Genomic DNA, 27,201 nt, shown 5'->3' on the forward strand with positions numbered 1-27,201 from the left:
TTCGGTCGTACGCTGAACAGTTAATCTGGCGCCCGTAAAATATGTCATCTACGGAAGTTATACTTGCTAATGTTTTGGGTTCTTTAAGAAGTCATCAGCTTTGCGATGGGTTCAGATTATGGGTATGTACATATTTAATCATCTGAAGATTTTGAGAATTTTAAATTCGAGGAATTTGAGAAATTTGCTGCTTGGAATTTGGGTAATTTGAAAATTACGATTTGGGGAATTTGGAAATTGGTAAGTTTGTGAACTGTAAGCACTGAGATTTGGGAATGTATTAATACGGGGATCTAGGGTTCTGGTGACTCAGGAATTCGGAAATTGAAATGTAGAAATCTAGGGATTTGCACAGAGTGGAATATGAAGATTTAGGTATTTAGAAACTGTGAAACATGGAAGTCCAGGTATATTAGAGTTTAGAAATTTGAAAATTCTATTATACAAAAATCTAGGATGTAGGGGTGCAAAAATTTTGAATATAAGATTTGACGACCTAGGGATTTCGAAATTATGGAATTTGGGAATTTAGGAATATTGCAATCCAAAAGTTGTGGAATACAGAAACTTAAAGATTCGGAAATCTAGGAATTTCTGAATCTAGGATTTGGGAACCTAGGAATTTTTGAATCTATTATTTGGACACCTAGAGGCCTGAAAACTATAGAATCTGACAATCCAAAAATATAGAAATTTAAAAAATTACTATCAAATTAAAATTAAATTAAAAAGTTAATTTTCCACATCCAAACGATTACATTCTGACGTCTCCAATAATGACATCAAATTTACTCAACTTTTAATGAATGAATTTGTCAATCTGCTCGATGATTAAGTTCGTTGAAAAATATCTCTAATTTCGCATTACACTGAAAGATTCTGTAAGTTACATTACCTCCAATCAATTTCGAATTTTATCTTACAACATGAAAACCATCCAGGCGTATCACAAGGCCGACGTTGTGAACATTTCGAATATGTGGCAATTTATATGTAACTGTTGGATATTGGAAAAAGCAATACCAGTACCTCGGTAAACGAACAACCTTAGAACCAACATTCCTAGCGTATCATGCACTCGTTCGAGCGTTCCACCGGCAGTATTTAATTAATACTATATCACGAACAGCATGGTGAAAAAGTGGCGACTAATTTGCACGGTAAACTTGAGACTTTTTGCTGTTTCATGGTGCGTTCATGTTACGTGATATCTATGTGGTAGACACCTTAAGGGAAATGGCAATATAGTGGAAGAAACTTTGCAACTCATTAAAACATTCCAGAGTTACCATGTTTCAACTCTTGCACTATGTGGTTACACTTGTGACACACCCTACATGACACATTGGTTTTATATTTTTACAATAGTTGAATTTTTGCTTTGATTATAATTGTAGTCTGCAGGAAGGAAAGTTACTAAACACAAAATATGCCTAACAGCTCCTTTGTTTTAGTACCAGTAATTACATGTGACAACCCATGTGTTGACGTGTGACTCAAAGTAAAAGAAGCTCTCGGGACATTTGCCGAGAGTTATTGTTTTTAGCCTAATTGATGTGCGACCATTTAAATCAATAGTATTACCACCGAAAATACGTGTGAGACTAGGCATTCATTTTTTTATTCTGACCAATTGTAGTTCGTCTAAACATGTCAGCTTCTTCACACGCCAACTTGTGGGTTGACATAGGTACGTAGATATAGAGATTTAGGGATTATACAGATTTGAAGATATAGGAATCCAGAAATGTAAAGATTTTAGAATATAGAAATACAGGAATTTGTAGATGTTGAGATCTAGAGATATACAAATTTAGAAATGTCTCTAAATTTGGAAAATTAGAATCATGGCTCTTCTAAACACCTGGGTCAGCCTCTTCACGCGCCAACTCGCGGGTTAATATCAGTAAGTCTGAATATCACAACCGCCTAAAATTAGTCACTCTGTATAAGACTCTAAAATATTTTCACATCATTTTAAACACCAAAACCAATTTAGGTAATGTCCAAAACAAATATAATTCCAAATTACTTCTTCGAAACAATCAAGGGTTCGTGAATGTTTATCGTTCGCATAATTTGACGAAACTAGAGACGAGCGCAAATCGTTTCTCAAAACCGATCACAAACGCATTAAGGCGATTCATTTTGCAATCGCCGTGTTGCATCTCGAAATTCCGGGATTCGAGACGAATGGCGTTTTAATGATTTTGCCAACACCTCGCTGTTATTACATTTTAAACAGCATCTGTGCACAATCCACGCTCCGATGATTTCAACCTCGGCTTTATCCGTGGGCAAAGACGCGGCAAACTCGTTTGCTCATTAAAATCTCATAAAACGCTGATACGTCTTTAATCTGCCAGGAAATCCGATGACCTTAACTTTGATCCTAGACGAAAGACCACGGGTGTTCCTGCCTGTTAAACAGATCGAGACCAAAGAATCCTCACAACAGTTGCTTAGAATACTGTAATGTGGCTCTTTTTCGTTGTTGCGACAGCGATTCGATGACAAAGGCTAGTAAAGGACAGTTACCTAATACGAAGAAGGTTCTATGTATGAGAAGGTTTCAAATTTGACGAAGTGAGGTACATTTATGAGATGATCTGATGTTCCCAGAAAAAGTTTGACAGAGAGGAAGGCATCTACTGTTTGTTGATTTTTAGGGACTTTTGGGAAGTTAAAGATGGGTCATTTAGAGATGAGTTATTTTGGGCAAATAGGAGTTTTGGAAGGTTTTGGTACTTTGGGATTTGGAGGTTTAGGGATCTTGATATATTGGGATTTTGGGATTTGGGGACCTCTAAATATGGGAATTTAGATATTGGAATATCTAGAAAGGGGACGTATTTACTTGGAGACATAGGAGTTTGAAGATCTAGAAATTTGGGGATTTGGGAATTTGGAGATGCAGAAATTTGGGGATGTAGGTTTAGGGAGTTAGGAGAGGTAGTTACAATAGAAACATGTAGATCTAGAGATTTGGTAAATTAGAATTTTTAGATCTCGAAATTGATGGATCTAAGAATTTGTGGACTCAGTAAGAAACATAGCTATTTAGCAACCTTTTTGGAGACTTACATATATGAATATATACAGATTTAACGACCTACAAATTTAAGAATATAAAAACCTATGGAACTAAAGATTTCCAAGTATAAAAGCATCAAATATACAAATTTAAAAATTCCATAACTTAGCAAGCAATTTAAGTGTAAAAATCTGAAATGTTCAGATTCCACGACTTTGCTATTCAACGAAGTACAAAAGAGTTACACAATCGCAACTTAAGAGTAATATAATAGTAAATGGTTCTTTTTTGACACTGCAGGTTATATTTGGCTGGCATTTCAAAAACAATGCAAAAAACTTCAAAGTCGATGCACACACCTTTTCAATATTACCACACGTTTCTACGAAGCGATCTTTTGATTTTGCGCGCGAGTTGGAAGTTGAAGTTAGCAACGGGGTGTTCGAATTAGCGTTTCGGACCGCGGATAAATATAGAGGGCCACCCAGCGAGCAAACTAATGTACCGTGTGCGCCGAGTGTGGGGATAAAACCAACTGTCTCTCTCTTTCTATTCTCCTTTTGTTTCTCTATTCCGACTTCTCTTTCTCCACTGTGTCTTTGTATTTTTTCACCTGAAATTGTCCGCGTTACATATGTCGGAACATGCTGTTTGACTTGCCTCGATCTGTCTCGTCTCGACGAGTGATTCGCCATTAGGTCTGCTGGGTAAATTGTTAACGTTTTCCGTCTGCTAGAACGGGCAAATTAAACTGAAGATATGCTTTGTAATTCGGATGTTTATGGTATAGTGTTATAAATTTTTGCTGAAATTGGAATATATAAACTTTTGCGAATGTAGATGTTTAGATGTACAGGATCTTAAAAAAAATGTGCTCACACTATGTTTCATAAGTGAGATGAAATTTGTAGTATTACTATTATAATTTTTTGCAAAGAAAAATAGTATGTAGTACTAATTGGAGAACATGAACTTTTGTAAATATAAATATTTGGATATACAGAGTGTTTCAAAAATGTGCTCACATTCAAGATATTCTTCATAATACAGATAAAATTTATAATATTAGTATTATAATTTTGTACTGAAAAGAAGAGTGTATATTACAAATTTGTGAATATGAACTTTTGTGACTATAGATAATTGAATATACAGGGTGTTCCAAAAAATGTACTCATGTGCTTCATAAATGACATACAAGGTAACACTGAGTAAGAAGATAAATTCAATTTAAATAAATTAAACCATTGAGATTATCCATTAAGATTATCCGTGAAATGGATAATCACCATAATATTCGAATCAAGGTGTAATTTTTCTGTCTTAATGATATAAAGTCAATAAGCAAATCACAATACAATACTTGCACAAAAATGAATAGAATCAATAATTAACTATGTTCTATCTTCTGCGCTCTAAGTATTGTGCTTCAAACTACAGCAGAAAAGAAAAAGAAAAATCTAGCTAATTATTTCTAATTGCAAGATTAATTAAATCTTAAAGCTGACTTCATGAATTACAAACATGCGTCAATATAGCAAAAACAACTGCGCGCCGATTAAATAATAATAGCATTGCTTTTTAATTGTTATTTCGCGGACCATGAGAATAATTCTTCATCGCGAAATTTGAAAAATTTGCAGCTGCGTTTTCTTTTTGCTTGGGCAATTAACAGAGATCAAGTTAAAGCACTAATTAATAAGAAACAGTAAATTAAAAATAGTGATTAAAAAAGCGAAATTAAACTGTATTCATATACTTAAGACTTCAATAATTATTTTATTCATATATGAAACACTTTAATAATTATTTTAAATAATAAGTATCTATAAAATAAAGTATATTTTTCAAGATTATGTAGAAATATTAAGAACAATTAATGCAACATTCATTTCTGATAAAACGTTTCTTATTTTTACAAAATAAGAAATTATTTTCTACTACAAAAACTACAGTTTAAACAATATATAAATACATTTTGCTAAATATTTCAATAAAAGAATAAAATAATTTGTCTACAGATAAACTGAATATTAAACGCAACAATTTGCACTTTAAGTAATAACAATGGTACTCTGGTCTTCACTAGTTAACACGTTGATCGCCGCAAAATTAATTCGTGTCATCAAACCCACTACATTTACATAATCTTTCAATTTTAATTTTTTCTTCATTGTCTCAGCATGAAGAGCCTTTGAAAGTTTCTTTCGTTCACTTTATGTTAAAAAGAATTAACTAAAGATCACTCGCACGCACCATTCAGTTTCATACAATTTCAAATAAATATTTTTTAATAGAATCTACAGTACTATGGTATATAAGCATAGTGAAGCAGACAATAATAGTAATTAATAATGCAAAAGTAATCTTAAATGAATTCAGCAAACTTTTCAACTAAAAAGTGTTAAGGTTAATATCTGAATAAAATAACTTCGAGTGCTAAAGGTTAATTTTTGCAATGCCGGTTACATATGACTACCATGGATAAACGTGTTACATACAGTTTCGGGAAAACGAATTTACCTTGAACCCAAAGCTGTTCGACCTTGCTGTGAATTTGAGCGGACTTGAGAGCAACGCAGAACGTGGCTAAAGCAACGATCGCAAGGAACAGGACCTTGCCCGCGTGCCTCTGCAGGAAGTAGCCCAGCTGACTCAGCTGATCCTGCAGCCTTGCCCTGATCCACACCGCAGACCTCTGACCTTCCGCTTTGCCCTGAAATCAGGAACCGCAATGTTAACACTAGAACTACTACATCGGTTAAAATAACTAGATTCAATAACTAAAATTCTATTTGCAATTTTACTTTTAAATTTCTACTTCACATTATATTTTTTTGCGAGACTGTTAATAACTTTTGCGACCAAATCTGAAGAAATGTATTGAATTTTATTTTTGTTTTTTTTTTTATTAAAAATCAAAATAATTTTTTATGAGGAATACTTATATTAACAACAGTCGAAATAAATGGTTTTATAATTTTATTAAAAAAATTCTACTTCATGTTAAATTTTTCTTCCACCACGATTTTTGACTAAAAAAATAGTATAATGAATTATATTTATTTCGTATTTATGCAAAATCAAAATAATTTTGTATCATGGCTACTTGTACTAATATAAGTAAAAATGACTATATATGCGCTAAAAAAGCATATATTCCTTATTATATTTATTGTTTCTATTGATGTGTAATGAATCAATAAATATTAATAAATTCATCATCAACAAATGCGTATATTTAAATTTTTCAAATTCAACTCGTTAGCTACGCATGTTAATATTTTTTCTTGAATATTAATTCTTTCGCAATTTTTCTCAATCAACAGTTTTGAAGTAACCAATAAAAATCAGATCATTTCTTTGTCTAATTTAACACATTCGCTATCAAGCATCGTAGTGTATGACATAAGAGCTATTTAAACCGCTTCGTCACACACGTGAATATTCTCGTAGAGATTAAACAAAAGTCCATTCGCAAGCGCAGTACCTAATCGTAAAAACGGTATACAAGCTAGAAAACAGCTTCGATCAACGTATCCATACAAATCCTCGAACCACGTGTTGATCGCGCGTGCGCGCGCGCACGAACGAAACAAGGGCAGTGGTTGCCCGCTAGAAGATCGAGAAACCGGCTAAAAAAGCAACAAGAAAATGAAAGGAGGATAAAGAAACACGGGGAGCAAGGGAGAGGAACGGTCCGCAACATTGCGAGCGGCAACGTTGCACACTACCTGGTGGCCGGTCTGACAATGTGCACCGGGGACCACCCGCAACAATACCTATCTTTCCTGGCCGACAGGGAAAGAAAGACGGCGAAGGAGAGGAAGGACGAGAAGAGGCCACGGATCAGAAGGGAATCGAGATACCCGAAGGAGAAAAGGAGCGGAACGCTTTTCTACGACCGCTCTCGTTCGGTTACAGTTAGAGGGAGCAGCCATTGGTAGAAGCAGAAGGCGAGGAAGCGGCACACGATAGACGTACAGATGAAAATACAGATTACACACGCTTACGTATCTCAGGGCAGTAGCCGGGGCGTCGAGTATCGGATAGCAAGGTTTTCCAGCCAATTAACTCTCGTGCCGCGGCCTCGCGGCTCGCCCCGGACTCGGGTAACTCTAGACGTGCGGACAATCCTCGTCGACCACATGGTTCCCGGCTACTCTACCTTCGTAGACCTCCTTCAACATGCGACTGATCAACCACTGTTTACCTTCCTTCAGAATTCACCTGGTACCATATTTACCGGGAGATCACTTCACCCATTTTGTTATTTTCAATTTTTATGCTGATGTTAGGGTGGTACTGTGTTATAACTTCACTCACTATGTATTATTTTCACCTTTATCTTGATTCTAAGGTAGTAGTGTACCAACATTTCATTCATTTTGTGTTATTTTCAATTTTCATGTTGATGCTAGGGCAGCAGTGTATCACAAGTTTACTCATTTTTTGTTATTTTCTACTTTTATGTTAATGGTAGAGTGGAGGCCCATGAGACCATCACATCATTTGTGACGACGTCATATCGGAGAATGTGGAAAGATTTACACAGTTCAGGGTAGTGTGGAGCTCTGCAATATTAGGGTACCATGTGTAAATGTACTAGAACAGTACCATTTAATGTCTAATCCTTATGGCAGTGGTCTGACCTCACGTGGTCATGTCATATGAGAGAATATAAAAGAAGAAGATGTATTTTCTGAAACATCAGAGTAATATGTGCAACAGATTATTATAGGACACTGCCGTTCAAAGGTTTACTCTTGTAGCAGTGGTCATATAGCTTGTAGTTCTCACATGGGAGAATGTGGAAAAAGACTGTAAACTAGCCCAATAACACTATAATGCTAGGTGCAAAACACTATGCTAGAATACTGCTAAAAATCTTGCTTAGCACATCGTAACAATATTACATGGGAATGTGGAAGAAAATGTATAGTTACCTCATGATCAGTTTTGAGCCCTATAGTACCAAGATATGATGTGTAAAAGACTGGTGTTAGAGCAGTACTATTCCAAGGTTTGCTCTTATAGCAATCACATCGCTCGTAATAATGTCATATGGAAGAATGTGGAAGAAGAGGTATGGTTACCTCGAAGCAAACTGCGGAGCCTTGAAATAGCAGGGTATTATGTGCAAAAGACTGTGCTAGAAATATGCTATGTATCCTGTGTCCAAGAACATTTGACTTCATAAATCTACTTCAAGATTTGGCTTTAGATCTACTTATGAAAGATAATTTCATCAGTGACGCAAAATCTAACAAGAGCTCATTTTATTCAGATATGAACATTAGCTTAAAGATTCTCGTGAGTTGGTTGCCATATGTTGAAGGAAAATATTCTGTTTATTCTCTGCGTTCGAATTCCTTTGAATTCCTTGTGAAGTTAGAAAAAGATCATCGGAAATTAGAAGTAAGGGACAGTCTCATCAGAAAAGCTATTTAACAAAAACTCAATGTAGTACAGACATATGAACATTAACCTTGAAATAAGTAATAGAAAGTTTCATCAATATCACGAGAGATCTCTCATCAGAATTATGCAATTTTCATAAATTACCACATGCTGAAGCAAAATATATTATTACTGATCCTCAAGAACATTTTTCACATGTTGTGCTACCTGCATAACTGAGATAAAAGAGGAAATGATCTATGCATTGACATCAATAAGGCTACCTGAGTTTAATGTGAAGATTAATCTTGAGATGAATAATATGAAGATCTAGCGATGTTGCAGAGCATTTCTCTAATTGCATCGGAGTTGCAAATCACTTCTCCAATTGCATCAATGTTGCAAATCATTTCCTTAATTGCGTCAGTGTTGCGGAACATTTATGCGATTTGCATTAGCTACTCGCCACATGTTACAGCCAGACATATTATTAATTTCCTGTGTTCTTCGGGAACATTAGTTCCTATTTCAATATCTAATCTGGACTACTTCAACGTCATTACGATGTAGGTATGATGCTATTCATGTGAAGTATCGAAGTGTCTTCATGCTTTCTGTTGCTGTTCATGCTTCTGTATGTTCAGACAGAAGAAAGGTGATGCTTCTGGACCAACATCAGAGTACCTAGCAGGAGCTTAGTATAATGCTAGCTTAAATGTGGACATTAGCCTTGAGATGGATAATAGGAAGATCTAGCAGTGTCATAGGATTCTTACAATTATATTTATATTATATTCTAGGTGTCCATAGGAAACTACAGACAAGCTACTGCATACTAGTCAGTAATATGTACTTACTCCCATCCGGAGGATTAATTATCAGTTCGAAAAGTGTATATCAAAAGCAAAACGTGATGACACTAAAAAATAATATTCAAGCATTGAGGAGTATACAAATCGAAGGTCAAACTCTCTTGTTACCTAACACTCTTGTCACTTAAACTAAAAATAAAAAATGAACAATTCGTCAGCAATACCGAAATAAAACATATATGTATGTCGGACTCAGTTAACTACTTAAGTAGTACAATGACAACTCTGCCCTATGACATCATTAATAAAATTTCAATTAAAATGTACGTATCGGGATGACGAAATCGAAATAAACAATGCTTGCAGTTGAACTTTCGCGAACGAGTTCGAGATGAACGAAGAAACTGAAAGGGAAGGGAAATAAAAGAGAAAAAGGAAGCAGAGACGCCACGAGTCGGTCTCGAGACGTCTATATAGCTGGCATGTGTGTAAGAGAGCAGAGGAAGAGGCAGAGAGGAGGGAATTCCCCCTTTTTCCCGTAAGTGGTCCCCGCGGGCCTTATGGGGTTTCTCGTGGCGGGCAATATCTACATATTACAACCTCGTGGCGCGGAGACCACCGTCGTTGACATAAGATCCTGTTATGCTGTCTGCTATCTCCTCGCGAAACTCGTGTCGCGTTGTAAAAAACATTAAAAGTACGAATAACATAAATTCGTTAAGCGTACTTTTCCCCCACCCTCCTCGGCTTTCCTTCCAGTCGAGTTTTAAATGTCGTTTGCTGCCACGAAGAGCCTGTCAGGCTGTTCGTTACACAAACTGGATGACAGTGATCTAATTACTCCTCTCTTTTTTATATCATTAATATCTATATTTTTTTAAATGTAAGATCTCCATTTTCTCTTTAGTTTTGAGACGTAGTATTTATTTTATTAAACGTTTCTATTTTTTACGGTGTGTGAAGAATTAAAATGTTACATGTGCACTGTGAGGTGCAGCGTAGAATTCCTGAGAGTTAGGGTGGAGATCTTATTATACTCTTTGACGATTTTATCTACTATTTTCTTGGATATAGTACTTCGTAGGTCTACCTTTGGATGTGATCTTTAGATCTGAAGGGTATTTAGTCAAATATCCAATCAGTAAAATCATTAACGATATATCTACACTTTAGACCTATCTACTCCACAAATGTCCAAATCACCTATTTCCTAAATTACTAAATTATTAACTTACCAAACTTCTATACTTAATATCAAACCTTCCAATGCTCACATCACCTAATTCATAAGTCCCTAAGTTACCAAACTTCTAAATATAGAAATACCAAAAGGGATCATTTTTAAAATTTCGACAAAGGAAGAATCACATTCTCCATCATAACATTTGAATATCACAGAATCTTCCCCCATTTTTCATCCCCAAAATTCGTCTACCCTGTGTAGTAAGTCGACGCGTTGCATCTAGGGTGAGCAGCAAAGTACCTTATCCCCAGAGTGATTTAAAATCCCCGATATAAATAGATCTCGCTCTATTTCCTTGTACAGGTTAAGTGGCGAGAAAAAACAAAGGCTACACACGGGGTTTGCAGAAGTGTACACGCTGGCGAGTACGAGACATGCGACTCGCCAGATAAACGAATAGATTCTTGCGGTAGGTACGGCTCGAAAGTGTCCGCAAGAAACTCGATCCTGCTGGCGCTCTAATCAGCCGAGGAATTCCGCTTGGTGATCGGTGTTCGAAAGGAAAAGCCTCGCTTTGGATTCCGGTAACGAGCTTCCAACTCGAGACGGTCGCGTGGTACAGTCACTAGCAAATCTCATTTTCCTAGGAAAAATAGCACGATTGAAGAAGATGGGGAGCAGTTGATTTTTAAGACAGCCGTTGATTTTTGAGGGACTTTTAGCAACTTCATATTTTGGGGATGGATTAGGAATTTGGGGAACTTTGGACTTGCGGAGTTTTCGAATGTGGGTATCTGGGGATTTGAGGATCAAGATATGTGGGAGTCAGGATATTTGGGGATATGGATACTTAGGAATGTAGAAATTGTAGGATTTATGGATTTCGGAAGATGGGTGTTTGGAGATGTAGGTGTTTGGAATAGTAGGAATTTGGGGATTTAGAGATTTAAAGATTTATGGATTTGGGGAGCTGAGGATTTAAAGATATAGGTAAGTGGAAATTTAGGAATTTGGAACTCTGGAAATTTAGGAACGTAGGAATTTTGAGATGTAAGTATTTGGACATCTGGGAATATGGAAATATAGGGATTTTGGTAATTAGGAATTTGTTGATCTAGAAATTTGGAGACATAGTTATTTGGAAATGTAGAAATTTAGAGATCTATGGATTTGAGAATATAGGAATTTAGATATGATGACATTTGGAAACGTAGGAATATAGGAATCTAGGGAATTCTTGACCTAGATTTGTGAGGATCTAGAGTTTTTGGAATACAAAAATTTGGGAATTTGAATAATTAAAAATTTTTTAATTTTCGAATTTTGGAAATATAAAAATTGCAAAATCCGGAAATTTAAATATTTGGAAATTTTTAATTTTAAAAACCTAGAAAATATAGAAATTTGAAAATTCAAACATTTACAATTTTACAAATTTGGGAATTTGGAAATTTCTTAATTTTTAATTTTAAAAATTCGAGAATTAAAAAATTTACAAATTAGAAATTTTTTAAATTAGGAAACTTTAAAATGAAGTTTAGAAATTTTGTAAATTTGTAAATTAAAAAATTTGAAAACTTGAGAACTTGAAAATTTTGAAAATTAAAAATATTACGATATACAAATTTTCATATATGTGTGTTCTAAAAGGAAATCTACATTGTAGTGGAGTGTACAGGTAAGAAGAATCAACCGCGTCACTCGTACGGTTCTTCTTCCTATTCGATGCACGATTGACATCGAGAGGCGCACGGTGCGTGATTAATGGCTGACAAGTTTGCTCGAGTACGCTTAATAAAGCGACCAGACGATTCACTCGTGAATGCAATTGTGATCGAGCACGGTGTGAGTCTGGCTTCTATGTGCATGTGCACTACACGTCGATTACGGTAAAACCTGTCCACACCCTCGCGACAAAATGATTGGACACCTTCCAAAAGACTGAATTTTACAATTACCTAATTCTCCCATTTCCACATCTCATAATTCCTAAATTTTTTAATCTCCTTCTCACTGAAGGAGAGTTGGCTTTTAAGTTTTTAATTTTCACACTCACTTGTTTACAACTTTTCAAATTTCTAATTTTTAATTTTTAATTTTTCTATTTCCAAATCTTCAGACTACTCAAATCTCAAATTTTCAAGTTCCCTCAAATTCTCAAAAATTTATCAAATTTTCAAATTTTTTCAATTTTCCAAATTTCTAAAATCTCACTTTATTCAGTTTTCAAACTTCTCTATTTTTTAAATTTCCAAATCTCAATTTTTTCAATTTTCTAATTTTTAAATTTGCAAACCCTTATCTTCCCAGATCACCAAATTTCCACGTTTCCTAAAATTCCAACATTCCAAGTCCCAACACCCAAATGTCCAGATTCAACGTCCACTCCATTACAACCCCCAGCATTCGAGTTCCACGAACGGCGAAAAGGTAGAAGACCCTCGTCCATCGCTAATTCCATAATTGTTAGTTTATCCAGGAAGAAAGTTGTAGTTACAACTGGAACGTTTCAACTCGAAGCAATGTAGGTAGGTAAGGTACATCAATCAGATACTGACCCTACGCAAAGGACCGAGGTTGAAGAGGTTCGAGCAAGCAAGGGGCGTGTATCCTTCAGCGAGGATAAAAGAAACGACCGACGTTCCTACCCATCCATTTTGCTGACTTATTTCGTCGACCTTTACGGCGGATTTGCGCCATTAGAAACGGAAGGCCGCTTTCCTACGTTTCAACATTTTCCACGCGAAAATCTCTCCTTTATCCATTTTACCTCGGTTTTGCGAGGCTTTATGGACGAATCGAGCGTGGCTCTAACGAGAATCTCGAAAAGCGAACCCGCCGACCGTCGCGTATCGAAAGCGACACAAAGAACATTTGTCTGTAAACTTTCGGAGACCGACAGAGAACTGTTTGTTCGAACTGCAACACACGATTTCTCTTGTGAACCATGCGCAAGGTGCTGCAACCTTGTCGCGGTAGGAACGATTTCTGTGATGTACGGTTTATGGCTTCTGAGTCGATTAATTCTTCGCTATATAATTTGTCAGGTGCATCACTTAGCGCCTATTGACTACTGCAGGATTTAGATGAGGACAGGAAATGTTATGCCAATTTTGTATTCAGTGAGCTTTGACTAGGCTAATTGTAATTGGACTTAAGTCATTGTATAAAAAATAATTATTGACAATATTGAAATTTTACGTTTTTCGATGCTGATATTCAGAATTAGATAAATGCGAACATTTCTTGGTAATTAGAAGTTTAGCAATACATAGATATCAAATAGAAATTTTTTAATTTACAAATTTATGAATTAAGAATTTAAAAAAATTCACAAGTTCAAAAATTTGTAAATTTATAAAATTCAAAAGTGTAAGAATTAAAAATTATTAAATTTTCCAATTTTCTAACTTTCAAATTTAGAAATTTACCACTCGATATATCGCCATCTATTACATCACCACGCGTTATATTGCCACGCTTCGAATTGTTATGCGTTAAATCGCTACGCATTGAATTACTACGTGTCATATTGCCATCTATTATATCGCCACGCGTTATATCGTTACGCGTTGAATTACTACGCGCTATATCGTTACGCGTTGAATTACTATGCGCTTTATCGCCACATATTGATTTACCACGTGTTATATTGCCATGCGTGGAATTACTACGCGTTATACTGCCATGCGTGGAATTACCACGCGTTCTAATGTCATGCGTGGAATTACCACGCGTTATATTGCCATGCGTGGAATTACCATGCGTTATATCGTCACATATTGATTTACCACGCGTTATATTACCATGCGTGGAATTATTACGTGTTATATTGCCATGCGTGGAATAACTACCTGTTATACTGCTATGCGTGGAATTACCACGCGTTCTAATGCCATGCGGGAATTACCACGCGTTATATCGTCACATATTGATTTACCACGAGTTATATTGCCATGCGTGGAATTACTACGCGTTATACTGCCATGCGTGGAATTACCACGCGTTCTAATGCCATGCGTGGAATTACCACGCGTTATATTGTCACATATTGATTTACCACGCGTTATATTGCCATGCGTGGAATTACTACGCGTTATACTGCCATGCGTGAAATTACCACGCGTTCTAATGTCATGCGTGGAATTACCACGCGTTATATTGCCATGCGTGGAATTACCACGCGTTATATCGTCACATATTGATTTACCACGCGTTATATTGCCATGCGTGGAATTATTACGCGTTATACTGCCATGCGTGGAATTACCACGCGTTCTAATGCCACACGTGGAATTACCACGCGTTATATCGTCACATATTGATTTACCACGCGTTATATTGCCATGCGTGGAATTATTACGCGTTATACTGCCATGCGTGGAATTACCACGCGTTCTATTGCCATGCGTGGAATTACCACGCGTTATATCGTCACATATTGATTTACCACGCGTTATATTGCCATGCGTGGAATTATTACGCGTTATATTGCCATGCGTGGAATTACCACGCGTTATATCGTCACATATTGATTTACCATGCATTATATTGCCATGCGTAGAATTACCACGCGTTATATCGTCACATATTGATTTATCACGCGTTATGTCGTCACATATTGATTTACCACACGTTATATCGCCACTTGTTGATTTACTACTCGTTATATCACCACATGTTGATTTACCATGTATTATATCATCACATGTTTATTTATCAAGCGTTATATTGCCACTTGTTATATCGCCACGCACCGGCTTACCATTGGCTAGATCGCCACGTGTTAAACTACCATGTGTTGGTTTCCTACACGCTACATTACTCATATTAAATTACCAAGTGTTACATCATCACATGTTAGATTACCACGTGTCACGTCACTTATTTTTTATAAAATATCGACCATTAAACATCCTACAAGTTTTCCTAACGATATATCGCCAATTACAAAATTTCATCGTTTCTACAGCTGTACAATATATACGTTGCAATATATGGAAAGTCTAAAGTACATTAAAATGCCAATGCTTCGATGAGTTTCTAAAGCGTCTCGTGCAAGCAACGTTGTCGAGAAAAGGCGGTGCTTTTTGGTCGGGCATCGCCTCCACCCTCTGGACGGTTACGAAGCCCTCTTTCTTTAGGTATTATTAGTGTAAAAGCCTCACACGTAGTGTCGGCGCCCTTTAATCTCGCTCGAACGAACGGGGCCGACGCAACGTGCGTGAATGTACAGCATTGTGCTCCAACCGAGGGGATTTTCAGCTGCCAGAAATTAAGACGCGATTATAAAATAGTACGGTACTGAAGAGTTTGTCGTTATCTTTGATCTTACTCGGTTTCGTCGCTCTTTATTAAATGATTCTATTTTAACGCTGCTGCGGAACGATCTGGAAATTATCGTTCTTATTTCATGGTTAATAAAATTTCATAGGGAAAATAATTTTGTAATTGAAGATATACTTATGTGATTATTTAGTAAATATAAATTATTATATTTTTGTGTTTGTTTAGTAAATTATTTTATTTAGGTGTTTATTTAGTAAAAATGTATAAAATTCTAAATTTATAAACTTTTCGATTTAGAAATTAATTTTCGTATTTGGAAACTTGATAATTTGAAAACTTAATGAAAACTTAGGTTTCAAAAATACAGCAGTAATGAAATACTCAAATTATTAGATTTACACATTTACAAAATTATAAATTGAATAATTTGTATTTACATAAATACGACATACAATAATGCAAAATTTTGTAGTCTAAATATTTGCATGTTCATAAAACAAAGTCTTTTAATTTCGTAATAACCCAACTTTTTAATTCTTGATTTCAACTCTGCCTTTATTAGAAACATTCTGCAAGTGTCTCATGTATAATGAAACAAAAAATGGCAAAGTTCATACACTGAATAATAAAATAAAAGATACCTTGTTAATCATCACTGTGCGAGAGAATGTCGGTCGATGGTTGTTTGTAGGAAATACGATCACGTGGTGGTGCACAAGCGAACGATTGTGTATAGGTTATTCCACGCCAAATCGATCACTTTTGGAAGTCAGCATCTCCGATTTTGCTCTAATCGAAATATGTTGTAGTCCACGTGAAATTAAGGGGGGTTTAAGTCATCATTTTGCCGGTTTCGATTTTATTAACCCTTTCGCTACGGTGATTTTTTCTGAGAAATGTGATTATGGTCTTATTTATGTAAGATCGGAAATAATCGAGGTTGACGGATTACTAGTTTTTTTTTGGGAATAATAATAACAGAATAATAATTTTAATAATTTAACAAGAGTATAATAATCAACGAAATATAAAAATCAAATAAGGACACTGATACAACTTTTCGGACGACTTCCTACTTTCCTACAACGAGACTGATTCGCGACGCCACGCCGCTTTCCTCGTTTGCCCTGGGTTCCCGCGTAAAAGGAAACAAATGCAGTCTAATTCTCCGTTCCCTCGCTAATTTTCGCGCCAACATGTAATACCGCCGAATTATCTTGGCGCCAATCGTCCACGTTTCCCGCTCGCCCGTTCGCGCCCGATCGTATTCGATGAACATCGAATAAACCGATCCCACATTTATTATAATAAAACGTCAGATATTCTTATTTATAAAAAGCAAAGCTAAAGCCTTTCTATACAGTTTTTTATCCTTCCTTTATGTACAAAGGATAATACAAATGACAAATGCTATAACACGCCGTCATAACTCTTTTTTATAAAAACTTTTTAATCGCTAGGAAAAAACTCTGTTGGTATAAAAGTGGGCGCCTATAGGTACTCTCAGTAATACAAACACAAAATTACTAAGCGCCTATAGGCGCCCACAGTAGCCAAGGGGTTAAGGAATGACAAGCCTTCAAAATTTGCAATTTTTTCTCATTTTGGCGAAAATAGGATTCACTTAAGAATTTTTTTCTCAGAAATTACTTAACCGATTTAGCTAAATTTTCTTTTGTTTTATTCATGAAGGATTGGGCTATCGTAAAATATTTTTTTTAACTTTGTCAATTTGTCATAAAATGTTGGAAAATTTAAACAAATTCTCTTTTTGCATTTTATAATTTAAATGAAATAAAAAATAATAATTAGTTATAGCATCTGCTCATAAATTATACCCAAGTCCTCAATTTTTATAGCAAGCGAGCAAGACATTTGTTTAATACTGCCTACAATAAGTTGAATATAAGGTTCTGTTCCAACGTTCGAAATTTCTGGACACGTGATAACGATAATTTTACTTTACTATCTAACAGGAAAATATTTATCATGTTATTCTTGAATAAATTCAAGACCAACAGGAAAATATTTGCAGTCGAGATTATTTACAAGTCAGTTAATTATAAAATAATGAACGTAAATAATTTAGATATCTACTTTAATGAAACATCCTTATGTATCAAGCGTCCATGGAACGTAGACAAATTCTATATATAATAATATCAACGTGATAAACTTTCAACGCATACAACACAATGTTCAATTTCTTACTAACATCTGAATTAACTTTGTCGGCTGTGAAACGTACAGGTTCTTGTAATGTGACAGCTTTAAACAACTCATAAATCAGTCCCTGCAGCAAATACTTTGTAAACGAAAATTGCATTTCGAAAAATGTATGAACAGAGTCATTTAGTCGTATACGAAGTCTTGTCGTATTGTTTTAAGATCGGTGGTATAAAAAAACCGATCATAATAGCGAAGCACACGGCTCGCCTACCTGAAACGGGGGTACCCCGCGTCCTTTTCCAGCTTGTAGAGACGTCAATTTTCGAGGCTCCATCGTTCTAAAGGGCTCATTTTAAAGGGGAAGCTTCAAAGAATGTGACCATATTTTTTTTAAATTTTAACCTTTTACGCCCCTCATAGAGAAAAACGCAAAAAGAGAATTTGTTTAAATTTTCCAACATTTTATGACAAATTGACAAAGTTAAAAAAAAATATTTTAACATAGCCCAATCCTTCATGAATAAAACAAAAAAAAACTTAGCTAAATCGGTTAAGTAGTTTCTGAGAAAAAAAATTGCTAAGAGAACCTTATTTTCGTCAAAATGGGCAAAAATTGCAAACTTTGAAGGCTTGTCATTCCTTAACAAAATCGAAACCGGCAAAATGATGACTTAAACCCCCCTACGTGGACTGCAACATATTTCGATTAGAGCAAAATCGAAGATGCTGACTTCCAAAAGTAATCGATTTGGCGTGGAATGACCCGTATGGGAGATGGTGCAGAAGGTCGAGGTCGTTGGCTGTAACTGAATCATCCTCGTGGACGGTAAACAAATTGGAGTAAATGGACCCTGACGATAATGCATAACGCGTGTGCACAGGTGTGTGTAACTAGAATATATACCTAACCTAATCGACGTTTAATAAATCTCCGTAATACAGCACGCTACGCGCACTTCCGGTTTACTGCAACAAGATCAAGGTTACTGTTGCTCGCCCATGAAGAATCGGGTTTCTGCGAAGATACGCAAAATAAACAAGGGGAATCAGATACACTAAGGAACAAAGTATAAATTGGCGAAGGCTTTAAATTCCTGATCGCGTTGCCAAGCGCGTCACGCGATCCTTTCATGCGTTGTTCGTGTTTTCATTCATGCCGTAATTCATAAATTATGCATACGTTACGATTGTGCCGGGGACTTTTGTGGAGAACCATGAATGAAACTGACGGAGAGCTTCGTCGTGGGTCCCTGACGACCGATAGATCGTGAAATGTGCTAGTTATTAGGAGGACGAGAGCTTTGATTTATGTGGACGGAAGAGTGTGAGACGTTTCTTCAGGGAAAATGGCAATTTAGAAGAAAAGACAATTCTAGAAGTTAAATTTGGACATTTGAAAATTTGAGGATTCAAGAACTTGAAAAATTTGATTACTTTGTGTAAAGTTTAAAAATTTATGAAAATTTTGAATTATGTGAAATTTGATAAATTTAGGAATTTTATGAAATATGTAAATTGTGTAAATTATGTGAATTTTAAAATTTTGGGAATTTTATGCAGTTTGTAAATTTTATAAAATTAGTAAAATTTATGAAACTTGATAACCTTGTAAACTTGGTGAAATTTGAGAATTATAGGAAATTTGTGTATTTTATGAATTTTATAAAATCCGCGAATCTTAAAAATTTTCTAAAAATGAGAGAATAGTTCACACGCAAATTTTTAAAGCTAATTACAATTACCTCAATTTGAACGACACAAAGTTCAGAGCAAAATGAAAAATAATTTCAATATCGTTTTATCAATAATTACAAACAATAAATTAGCGATGTTACAAATATAAAAATTGTGATCGAACAGAAGAATCTCGTTCAATTTCCAGGCAACCTAGAATTACTCCACTTTACCCCCTTAATACTGGTAGCGTTTCTGTCAAGAAAAATTCGTAACGATTATAATAAAATGAACACATTATTTTCAATTGCTCTGAGACTGGCGAGGAATGGTCTGAGAAACGTATATCTATAATAACAGGCGAACTGAACGTCAGTTCTCGAGAACGTTTTGCTCAAGCTAGTCTCTCTGGGTGGTCACACCGAGCGATCTCCAGATCGTAGATGTACCGGGTCGTTCAATCGAAACTGATTTTGAATTACGAACGTAATTTCGATAGAAGTATACATGTATAGAGAAGGAGATGTATTAAGATGTAGGAGAAGTATTAACATTCTTGTATCTTTGAGGACTTCGCAAATTAGAATGTTGAAATATTGGAAACTAAGAAGTTTAGAAGTTTAAAAATGTGGGAAGTTGATTAGTTGGAAATGTGGAACAAAAATTTAAGAATTTGGGAAGATAGGAAATTAGGAGCTGAGTTATTTGGGAATGTAAGGGCTTGGAAATGTAGAATTTGAGGATTTGAGTATTTGAGAACTTGGAGATCTGCAAATTTGGAAGTTTAGCAGTTTGGAAATGGGGAGTTTACTATTTACAAATTTGAGAACTTGGAAATTTTGAAATTTGAAGATTTGGAAATTGAAAATTTTAGAATTTGAGAGTTTGAGAATTTGGAGATTTGGAAGTTTGGAAGTTTAACAATTTGGAAATGGAGAGTTTACTATTTACAAGTTTGCGGACCTAAAAATTTGGGAATTTAGATTTGGAAATTGAGAATTTTAGAATTTGAGAGTTTGAGAATTTGGAGATATGGAAGTTTGGAAGCTTAACAATTTGGAAATGGAGAGTTTACTATTTACAAGTTTGAGGACTTGAAAATTTTGGAATTTAAAGATTTGGAAATTGAGAATTTTAGAATTTGAGAGTTTGAGAGTTTCAGAATTTGGAGATCTGGAAATTTGGAAGTTCGACAATTTGGAAATGGAGAGTTTACTATTTAAAAGTTTGAGGACCTGAAAATTTGGGAATTTAAAGACTTGGAAATTGAGAATTTTAGAATTTGAGAATTTGAGAGTTTGGGAGCTTGAGAACTTGGAGATCTGGAAATTTGGAAGTTCGACAATTTGGAAATGGAGAGTTTACTATTTAAAAGTTTGAGGACCTGAAAATTTGAGAATTTAAAGACTTGGAAATTGAGAATTTTAGAATTTGAGAATTTGAGAAATTTGAAAGTTTAGAAATTTGAGGATGTAATTTGAAAATTTAAGAGCTTTAGAATTAAACAAATTTGAGAATGTGAATACTTATGTGTGAGAACTTGAGAACTGAAAAATTTGAAAAGTTGAGAATTTGGAAATTTGAGAATTTAAGAATTTAAGCACTTGCGAAGTTTGAGAGCTTAAGAATTTAGTAATTTCGAGATATAGAAACACATTGCAACACCTTACAATTAATTATTCCCAAAAAATTGCATCACTCCTAATCAGAAACATTCTCCCACAAAAATAGTTCGTACGTCAGCGAATTTAAAAGAGAAACAAAATACTTAATCCATCGCAACGAGTAAGACAAAAATCTGCTCCGGAAGCGTTTAATCGAAAACAGCCTCTCATAAAAAAGCCTCCCAGTAAAAAGTTCCAGTTCACGCTTAGAAATACGCCTCTCTAAATTCCCTAGCTACTAGCTGTAAACTTTCACACACGCGGGTGGTCCATGGACGTATGTTTTTGAAGGTGAGAATGTTGAGGGGATGGGTAGAGGAAGAACGAAAGAAAGACAGAAGGAAGATTGAAGTATATAGGATCAACTTCCTGCCAAGAAATACATCCTCCTTGTTTTCTCTAACACGAACCTCTCTCCTGAAAAGAAAAAAGAAAATACCCCCAGACGACGAGGACTGAGATGATCTCGAGCAGTCTTGCGACACCGAGATCGTCCCTTGAGATCTTTCCATCTCGAATGCCAACCAGAATGTGCATGGCACGTGAACAGGGGACCTATCATTTTTCGAAATGGATGTGCTTCCGACGACATGATCGGACCTTGAATTTTTCTCGGAATTCAATGTACAATTATTACAGCTACGTGGAATTATTTCAAGAATTAAAAAAACTGAAGTACCTCACTTCACAGCTACTTTACTTCATGAAGTAAAATAATGTACTTCATTTAAGTACTTTTACCTGAGTGTTCAAATTTATTTAAAATTGGCTTACGTTTGATTTAATTTCGTTATAAAATAATGTAATAAAATTAACTGGAGAATTAAAGACATTGTATTACTCTGTGCAAAATAATTTACTTGACTTAAGTACCTTAACATGAGTGTTTAACTTTATTTAAACCGAAGTTCTTTTTAATTAAAGAAATTTAATTATTTCATGTAAAATAATGTACTTTAGTTCGAATACTTTCTTTAACACTATAAAACAATGTAATTGATTTATTTTATAAACGAAGATAGAAAATAAATAAAACTAAAAATACCACAATTGAGTTTCTGAGGAAATTTATTTTTTGATCACCAAAATGTAAAATTACAGTATAATTCTATTAACACATTACTTATGATACAATTTAAATATCCCCTACCATTTGATTTCTTCAAAAATAATTTTTTTAAATTAAATTTAAAAATTCCTTCAAAAATTAATTTCATATTTAAACGTAACTAATTAAAACACCATTATCATTCACATTCTAAAATAAATGTCATTAAACTTAAAATACTTTCATATTAAAAATCAATATATCGACGCATCTACTAATAAATCGCAATAATTATGAAATAAATTGAAAATGAGAGACAGAGTGAAAAAAAAATGCATTCTTACTGACTTACTGTTATAAATTATTGTAGTACCGCTGTCTCAATGGAAACATGTAAGAAGAAGTTAAAGCTACAACACGTCCTTTTAGGGCAAATTGTACAGTACAGCTAAAGGGTATAAAAAAAAGAAGTATGTTTCTGTCTGAAACGAAAGCCCACAGGGTGGCGTGCGTTCGCACTATTATCTACGTCTAGTTAGCGTAACTGGCATGTGGAGACAGCGATGCCCGTATAACCCGCAGAGAGCGTGTATTTTATCGATTAGATCGCTTACAATACGAAAAACACGAGAGACTTGAATGCCCGCACAAGAGACGTCGGCCCTGTGCGCGAGACTTACTACTCTACTCTCGTGTTTTTCGTTTTTGTTTAATGAAGATTTAATTAATTTGTGATGAATATTGTGGTTTGAGATTTTGGGATTTGGGATTTGGAAGATTTGGGATTTGGGATTTGGGAGATTTGGGATTTGGGATTTGGGAGATTTGGGATTTGAGAAATTTAAGATTTGGGAGATTTGGAATTTGGGAGATTTGGAATTTGGGAGATTTGGAATTTGGGAGATTTGGAATTTGGGAGATTTGGAATTTGGGAAATTTGGAATTTGGAAGATTTGGAATTTGGGAGGTTTGGAATTTGGGAAGTTTGGAATTTGGGAAATTTAGAATTTGAGAAATTTGGAATTTAGGTAATTTGGAGTTTGAAAGATTTTGAATTTAGAAAATTTGGGATTTAAAGAATTTAGAATTTGGGAAAACATATTTCAAGAAAAGCACCATAAAGTACATATTTTACAATAAGAAATCTAAGAATTCGCTATCTAACGCATTCGATATTTTCAATCTCGAAAGATCGATTAAACTACTATGCGAACGATACATCGTCTGCCTAACGTCCAATAATCCTATGTAGCAAAATAATAGTACAAAACAGTATACAAGCTCTAAATACAGTATATAAATAATCATAAACAATTTTACAGAACGACTGTTGAAAAGATAATATAATGATGTTATTTTTAAAATAAACATACCTTTTCAAGTTGATCTAACGCTATCGCTGCATCAGTCCAGCTAGGCCTGATATAAAGATCCGATTCGTGTCGTTGCTTCGCGCTCTCAGCGCTCTTGGCATTTTTATCATTATGAATTTTCGAAGCACTTCCATTTTGCGACGATAGCGAACCCTGAGGGCACTGAGAACCAGAAGGGCGTCCCGCTAGGATCCCTGTAGGGCCGGACGCAGAAACCATGATCCGTCATACATTCGCCCCGGCACAATTCGCAGTATGATTATTTGTAATATTACTCTCCTGCGACGTTTCTTTCAACTGGATTTATCCCCGGTTCTACTTTCCCTCCTTCGAAATTGCTCGACACGATACGCGTCGGAACGTAAAACACGAACACGATAAAAAACGATTATCACTCAGAACACTGGTAAATTTTCTCACGAAAACACTATTTTCACAACACACGTTCGATCGGTCTTTCCTGTTTGCCGCGCGATTGATCGATACCGTATTCCTGCGTCGAGCACAATAATCGAAATTCGCGCACAATTTACACACAATCTCTCCTGCGCATGCGCGGCTGGATCGTGCCCATCGATGGTATACGCACGAAAGGGAGCGAGCAATCGGTTTTTAGGTTAGCTCCGTACCACCGTGCAAGAGTAAATACGTGACGGCTCCCTCTCTTCGTCGATTCGTCTTCACTTTCTGTCTCTCTTTCACCGTATCCCTCCGTTTCTCTTTTCCCACTGGATACGGTATCCTCGTGTTCCCTCTCTCTTCTGGTTATCTCCCTCTAGCGCGATTCACAGTACCGCCGACAAGCACGAGGGCGCACACGCGAGTTCGCTTGTTTTGAAATATCACGCGACTAACCGGGAATTCGTGAAGTGTACTCGCCGTTTTTCGCGGGAAACAACCACGTTACGTGCACGTGCCTCTTCTCTTATGTCATACGAACGGAAAGAAATCCGACGAGGTTCAATCGTGGCCGTGTCTCTTCTGCTAGCGCACGATTACTGGCGTGGCACGTAGGCCACGCGCACCTCGGTGTCACTGTCACGATCGTTGTCACTTGACACAGTTTGAATCCCGACGATTTATTCACACTACGATCGGGGTAATTAGCCACGGCTACCGAATTCGTATTAGCGCGGCAGTGACGAGCATCCGGTTTACGCGACCAGGCGTAGGCGACGTGAGAGGACGAGAGTGTTCCACCAGTGTGTCCAGCAACGGCAGCTGGAAACTCTCGTTAAAGTCTGGCAATCTTTCTGTCACGCGTTCTAAAACGACGACCCCGTCGTCGTCGTCGTCGTCGTGATCGGACACCGGCGTGCACGACCGCCACTTAGAGCAGTCTAAGTCCGTACTAAGCGAAATGCGATGCCACATTTCTTTCGTGGCCTGCCTTCTGCGCCGGCCATAGTTGACGGCTCCCCTCCAAGGGCGCCACTCGCCGAGATCGGAGCTGCACAAATACTCAGGGCTGTATTTTCAGGGCTACCAATGATCGCGCTCACGAGGGAAGATCTTGAACCCGGAAATTCAAAATATTGTCAAAACTTTTTAATGTACAGTATCTTCTTCATTACAGTGAAATTATTTCACTATTTTTCGCTCTTACTTATTTTCTTCAACTATTGAACACAATGAGAATTTTTATTAGCAAAGTTGTTTATTTTGATGTACAGTATTTTTTAGTGATTAAGGGTTGTTCGAGAAAATCACATTTACTGAATATAATAGTTTAATATTTCTTTTTGGACTAAAACTGAGCAACGGAAATATTGTATCTTGATTGGATAGACATTTTCTCGTACTTATAGGTATAATGGCAAATATCTTAAATTATTAAATACGTATTTATTGCTTACATAGTATATTTATAAATTGAAGCGTTTGGTTGATTTTTTTTAATTTGTAATATTGACAAGTATGGATCATGTTGTTCAATAATCTGTCAGAAATTTATACCTTTTTTATCAAATTAATGCAAAATTATTTGCGCAGTTCCTATTATCTTTATTTTTGCAATATATTTCATACATGAAAATTCTAGATTAAAATAATCAACTTCTTTCACTCTACAGTCTACATAAATCAATTTTCACTGTGTTTTAGTATAAAATACAAACTTATTAAATAAATTACTCTCTTCATTTTTTACTGAATATAGTACTGTGATAAAAGCAAGTCTCAGTTATACCATTATAAATATGCAAATGTTACATATAAATTAAATATACTCAAATTGCTTAAATTGTAATCTATTAAACTTTTAATTTATTTGTGCATTAGTGTTTAATGCATAATTTTATTTTAATTTGTAATTACAAGTTTTATTAAGATTCATTAAAAAAAACATTAACCCTTAATTACGTTTAAGATAAAAATTAAGTTCTCATTCTACATTAAATTCTATATTATTTATATTAAAAATTAAACACTAACATTTTGTCAGAAAATGATTAAACAATGACAGTTCAACTTTTGACTAAAGAAATACTTCATTATCACTAATAATTTAACCGTTCAATTATCAATAACGCAACAAAAAACTTCAAAACCTTACTATGTAGATAAAAATGAAAATAACAAAATTTAAAGCAAACAGAAATAATAAAATTACGTTCGCAATTATTTCGACCCCAAGTTCTCCACAACTGATGATTTTCGCGGCACAGTGGTACGTCACTGCGGGTACCGATGACATCGGAGCCGAAATAAGCCGAACTTGGCCGAAGTGATCGGAACTTATTCGTGATTGGCTGAATCGGTGTGGCGTTCTGCGTTGCTAGGATACGGCGATGCGGCAGCAGAAGGGGCACAGGGGGGCACGACGCAGGACCACACACGCGGTACCATTTCCCCTTGAGCAAAAACATTACCCACACACGGCAGTGAGTACGTGACACGCACGAGGCACACAACAGCGCTTACAGATCGCCTCAGCATCTCCTTCGCTCGTTCTCGGTTTCTCTTCTCTCTTTATCATTGCCTCCACACTGTCTCGAGAAACAGTTTTCTACACGCCTTGTGCTCTGTGTGCTGGCGGAGAGAAGGCCCGAACGATCCGAGAAGCGCAGTGAACGCGGCCGAAGACGGAGCGGAAGAGGGCCACCTATGTACACTCGGGAGCAAATCTGTCTTCCTTGGGGAAAGTTTAGAAATTTAGAAATTTGAGAATGTATATTTGGGAATTTTGAAATTTTGGAAGTTTGAGATTTGGAGGTTTGGAAATTTTGAAATTGGAGGTTTATTGAGAGTTTAGAAGTTTAGGAATTTGTGGGTTTATCAAGTTGGACATTTGATAATTTGAGAATTTGGAAATTTGGAGTTTAAAGCATGTAGGGATTTAGAAATCTGGGGATTTGGTAATGTGTGGATTTTTATGGGAATTTAGGTTTTCTGCAAATATGGAGATTCAGGAATGTGAACATTTAAGAACGTGAAAAACTAGGAATATGGATTTTTGTAAAGTTGAAGAATTTTTTAATGTATGAATTTGAAAATTTCTGAATTTTAGAATGTATAATTTAGAAATTCGGCTACCTATCAATATGGGAATTTAGG

At 35.7% G+C, this 27,201-nt stretch overlaps 1 protein-coding gene across 2 annotated transcripts in view; it reads right to left on the reverse strand.

Moving 5' to 3' along the window:
- Positions 1-25,229, reverse strand: part of ptc (protein patched) — a 66,395-nt gene extending 41,166 nt beyond the window's left edge. The window contains exons 1-2 of one of the 2 annotated variants that reach the window (XM_012298261.2): positions 23,647-25,229; positions 5,558-5,750 (exon numbers count right to left, since the gene is read on the reverse strand). In XM_012298261.2, the coding sequence (XP_012153651.1) occupies positions 5,558-5,750; positions 23,647-23,865 (412 nt within the window). In that variant the 5' untranslated portion in view covers positions 23,866-25,229. The remainder of the gene's footprint in view (positions 1-5,557; positions 5,751-23,646) is intronic. The other variant, XM_012298262.2, reaches the window with a different exon arrangement.
- Between the last annotated feature and the right edge of the window lie 1,972 nt (positions 25,230-27,201).

Source organism: Megachile rotundata, chromosome 10, assembly GCF_050947335.1.
Source record: "Megachile rotundata isolate GNS110a chromosome 10, iyMegRotu1, whole genome shotgun sequence".
NCBI lineage: Eukaryota > Metazoa > Arthropoda > Insecta > Hymenoptera > Megachilidae > Megachile > Megachile rotundata.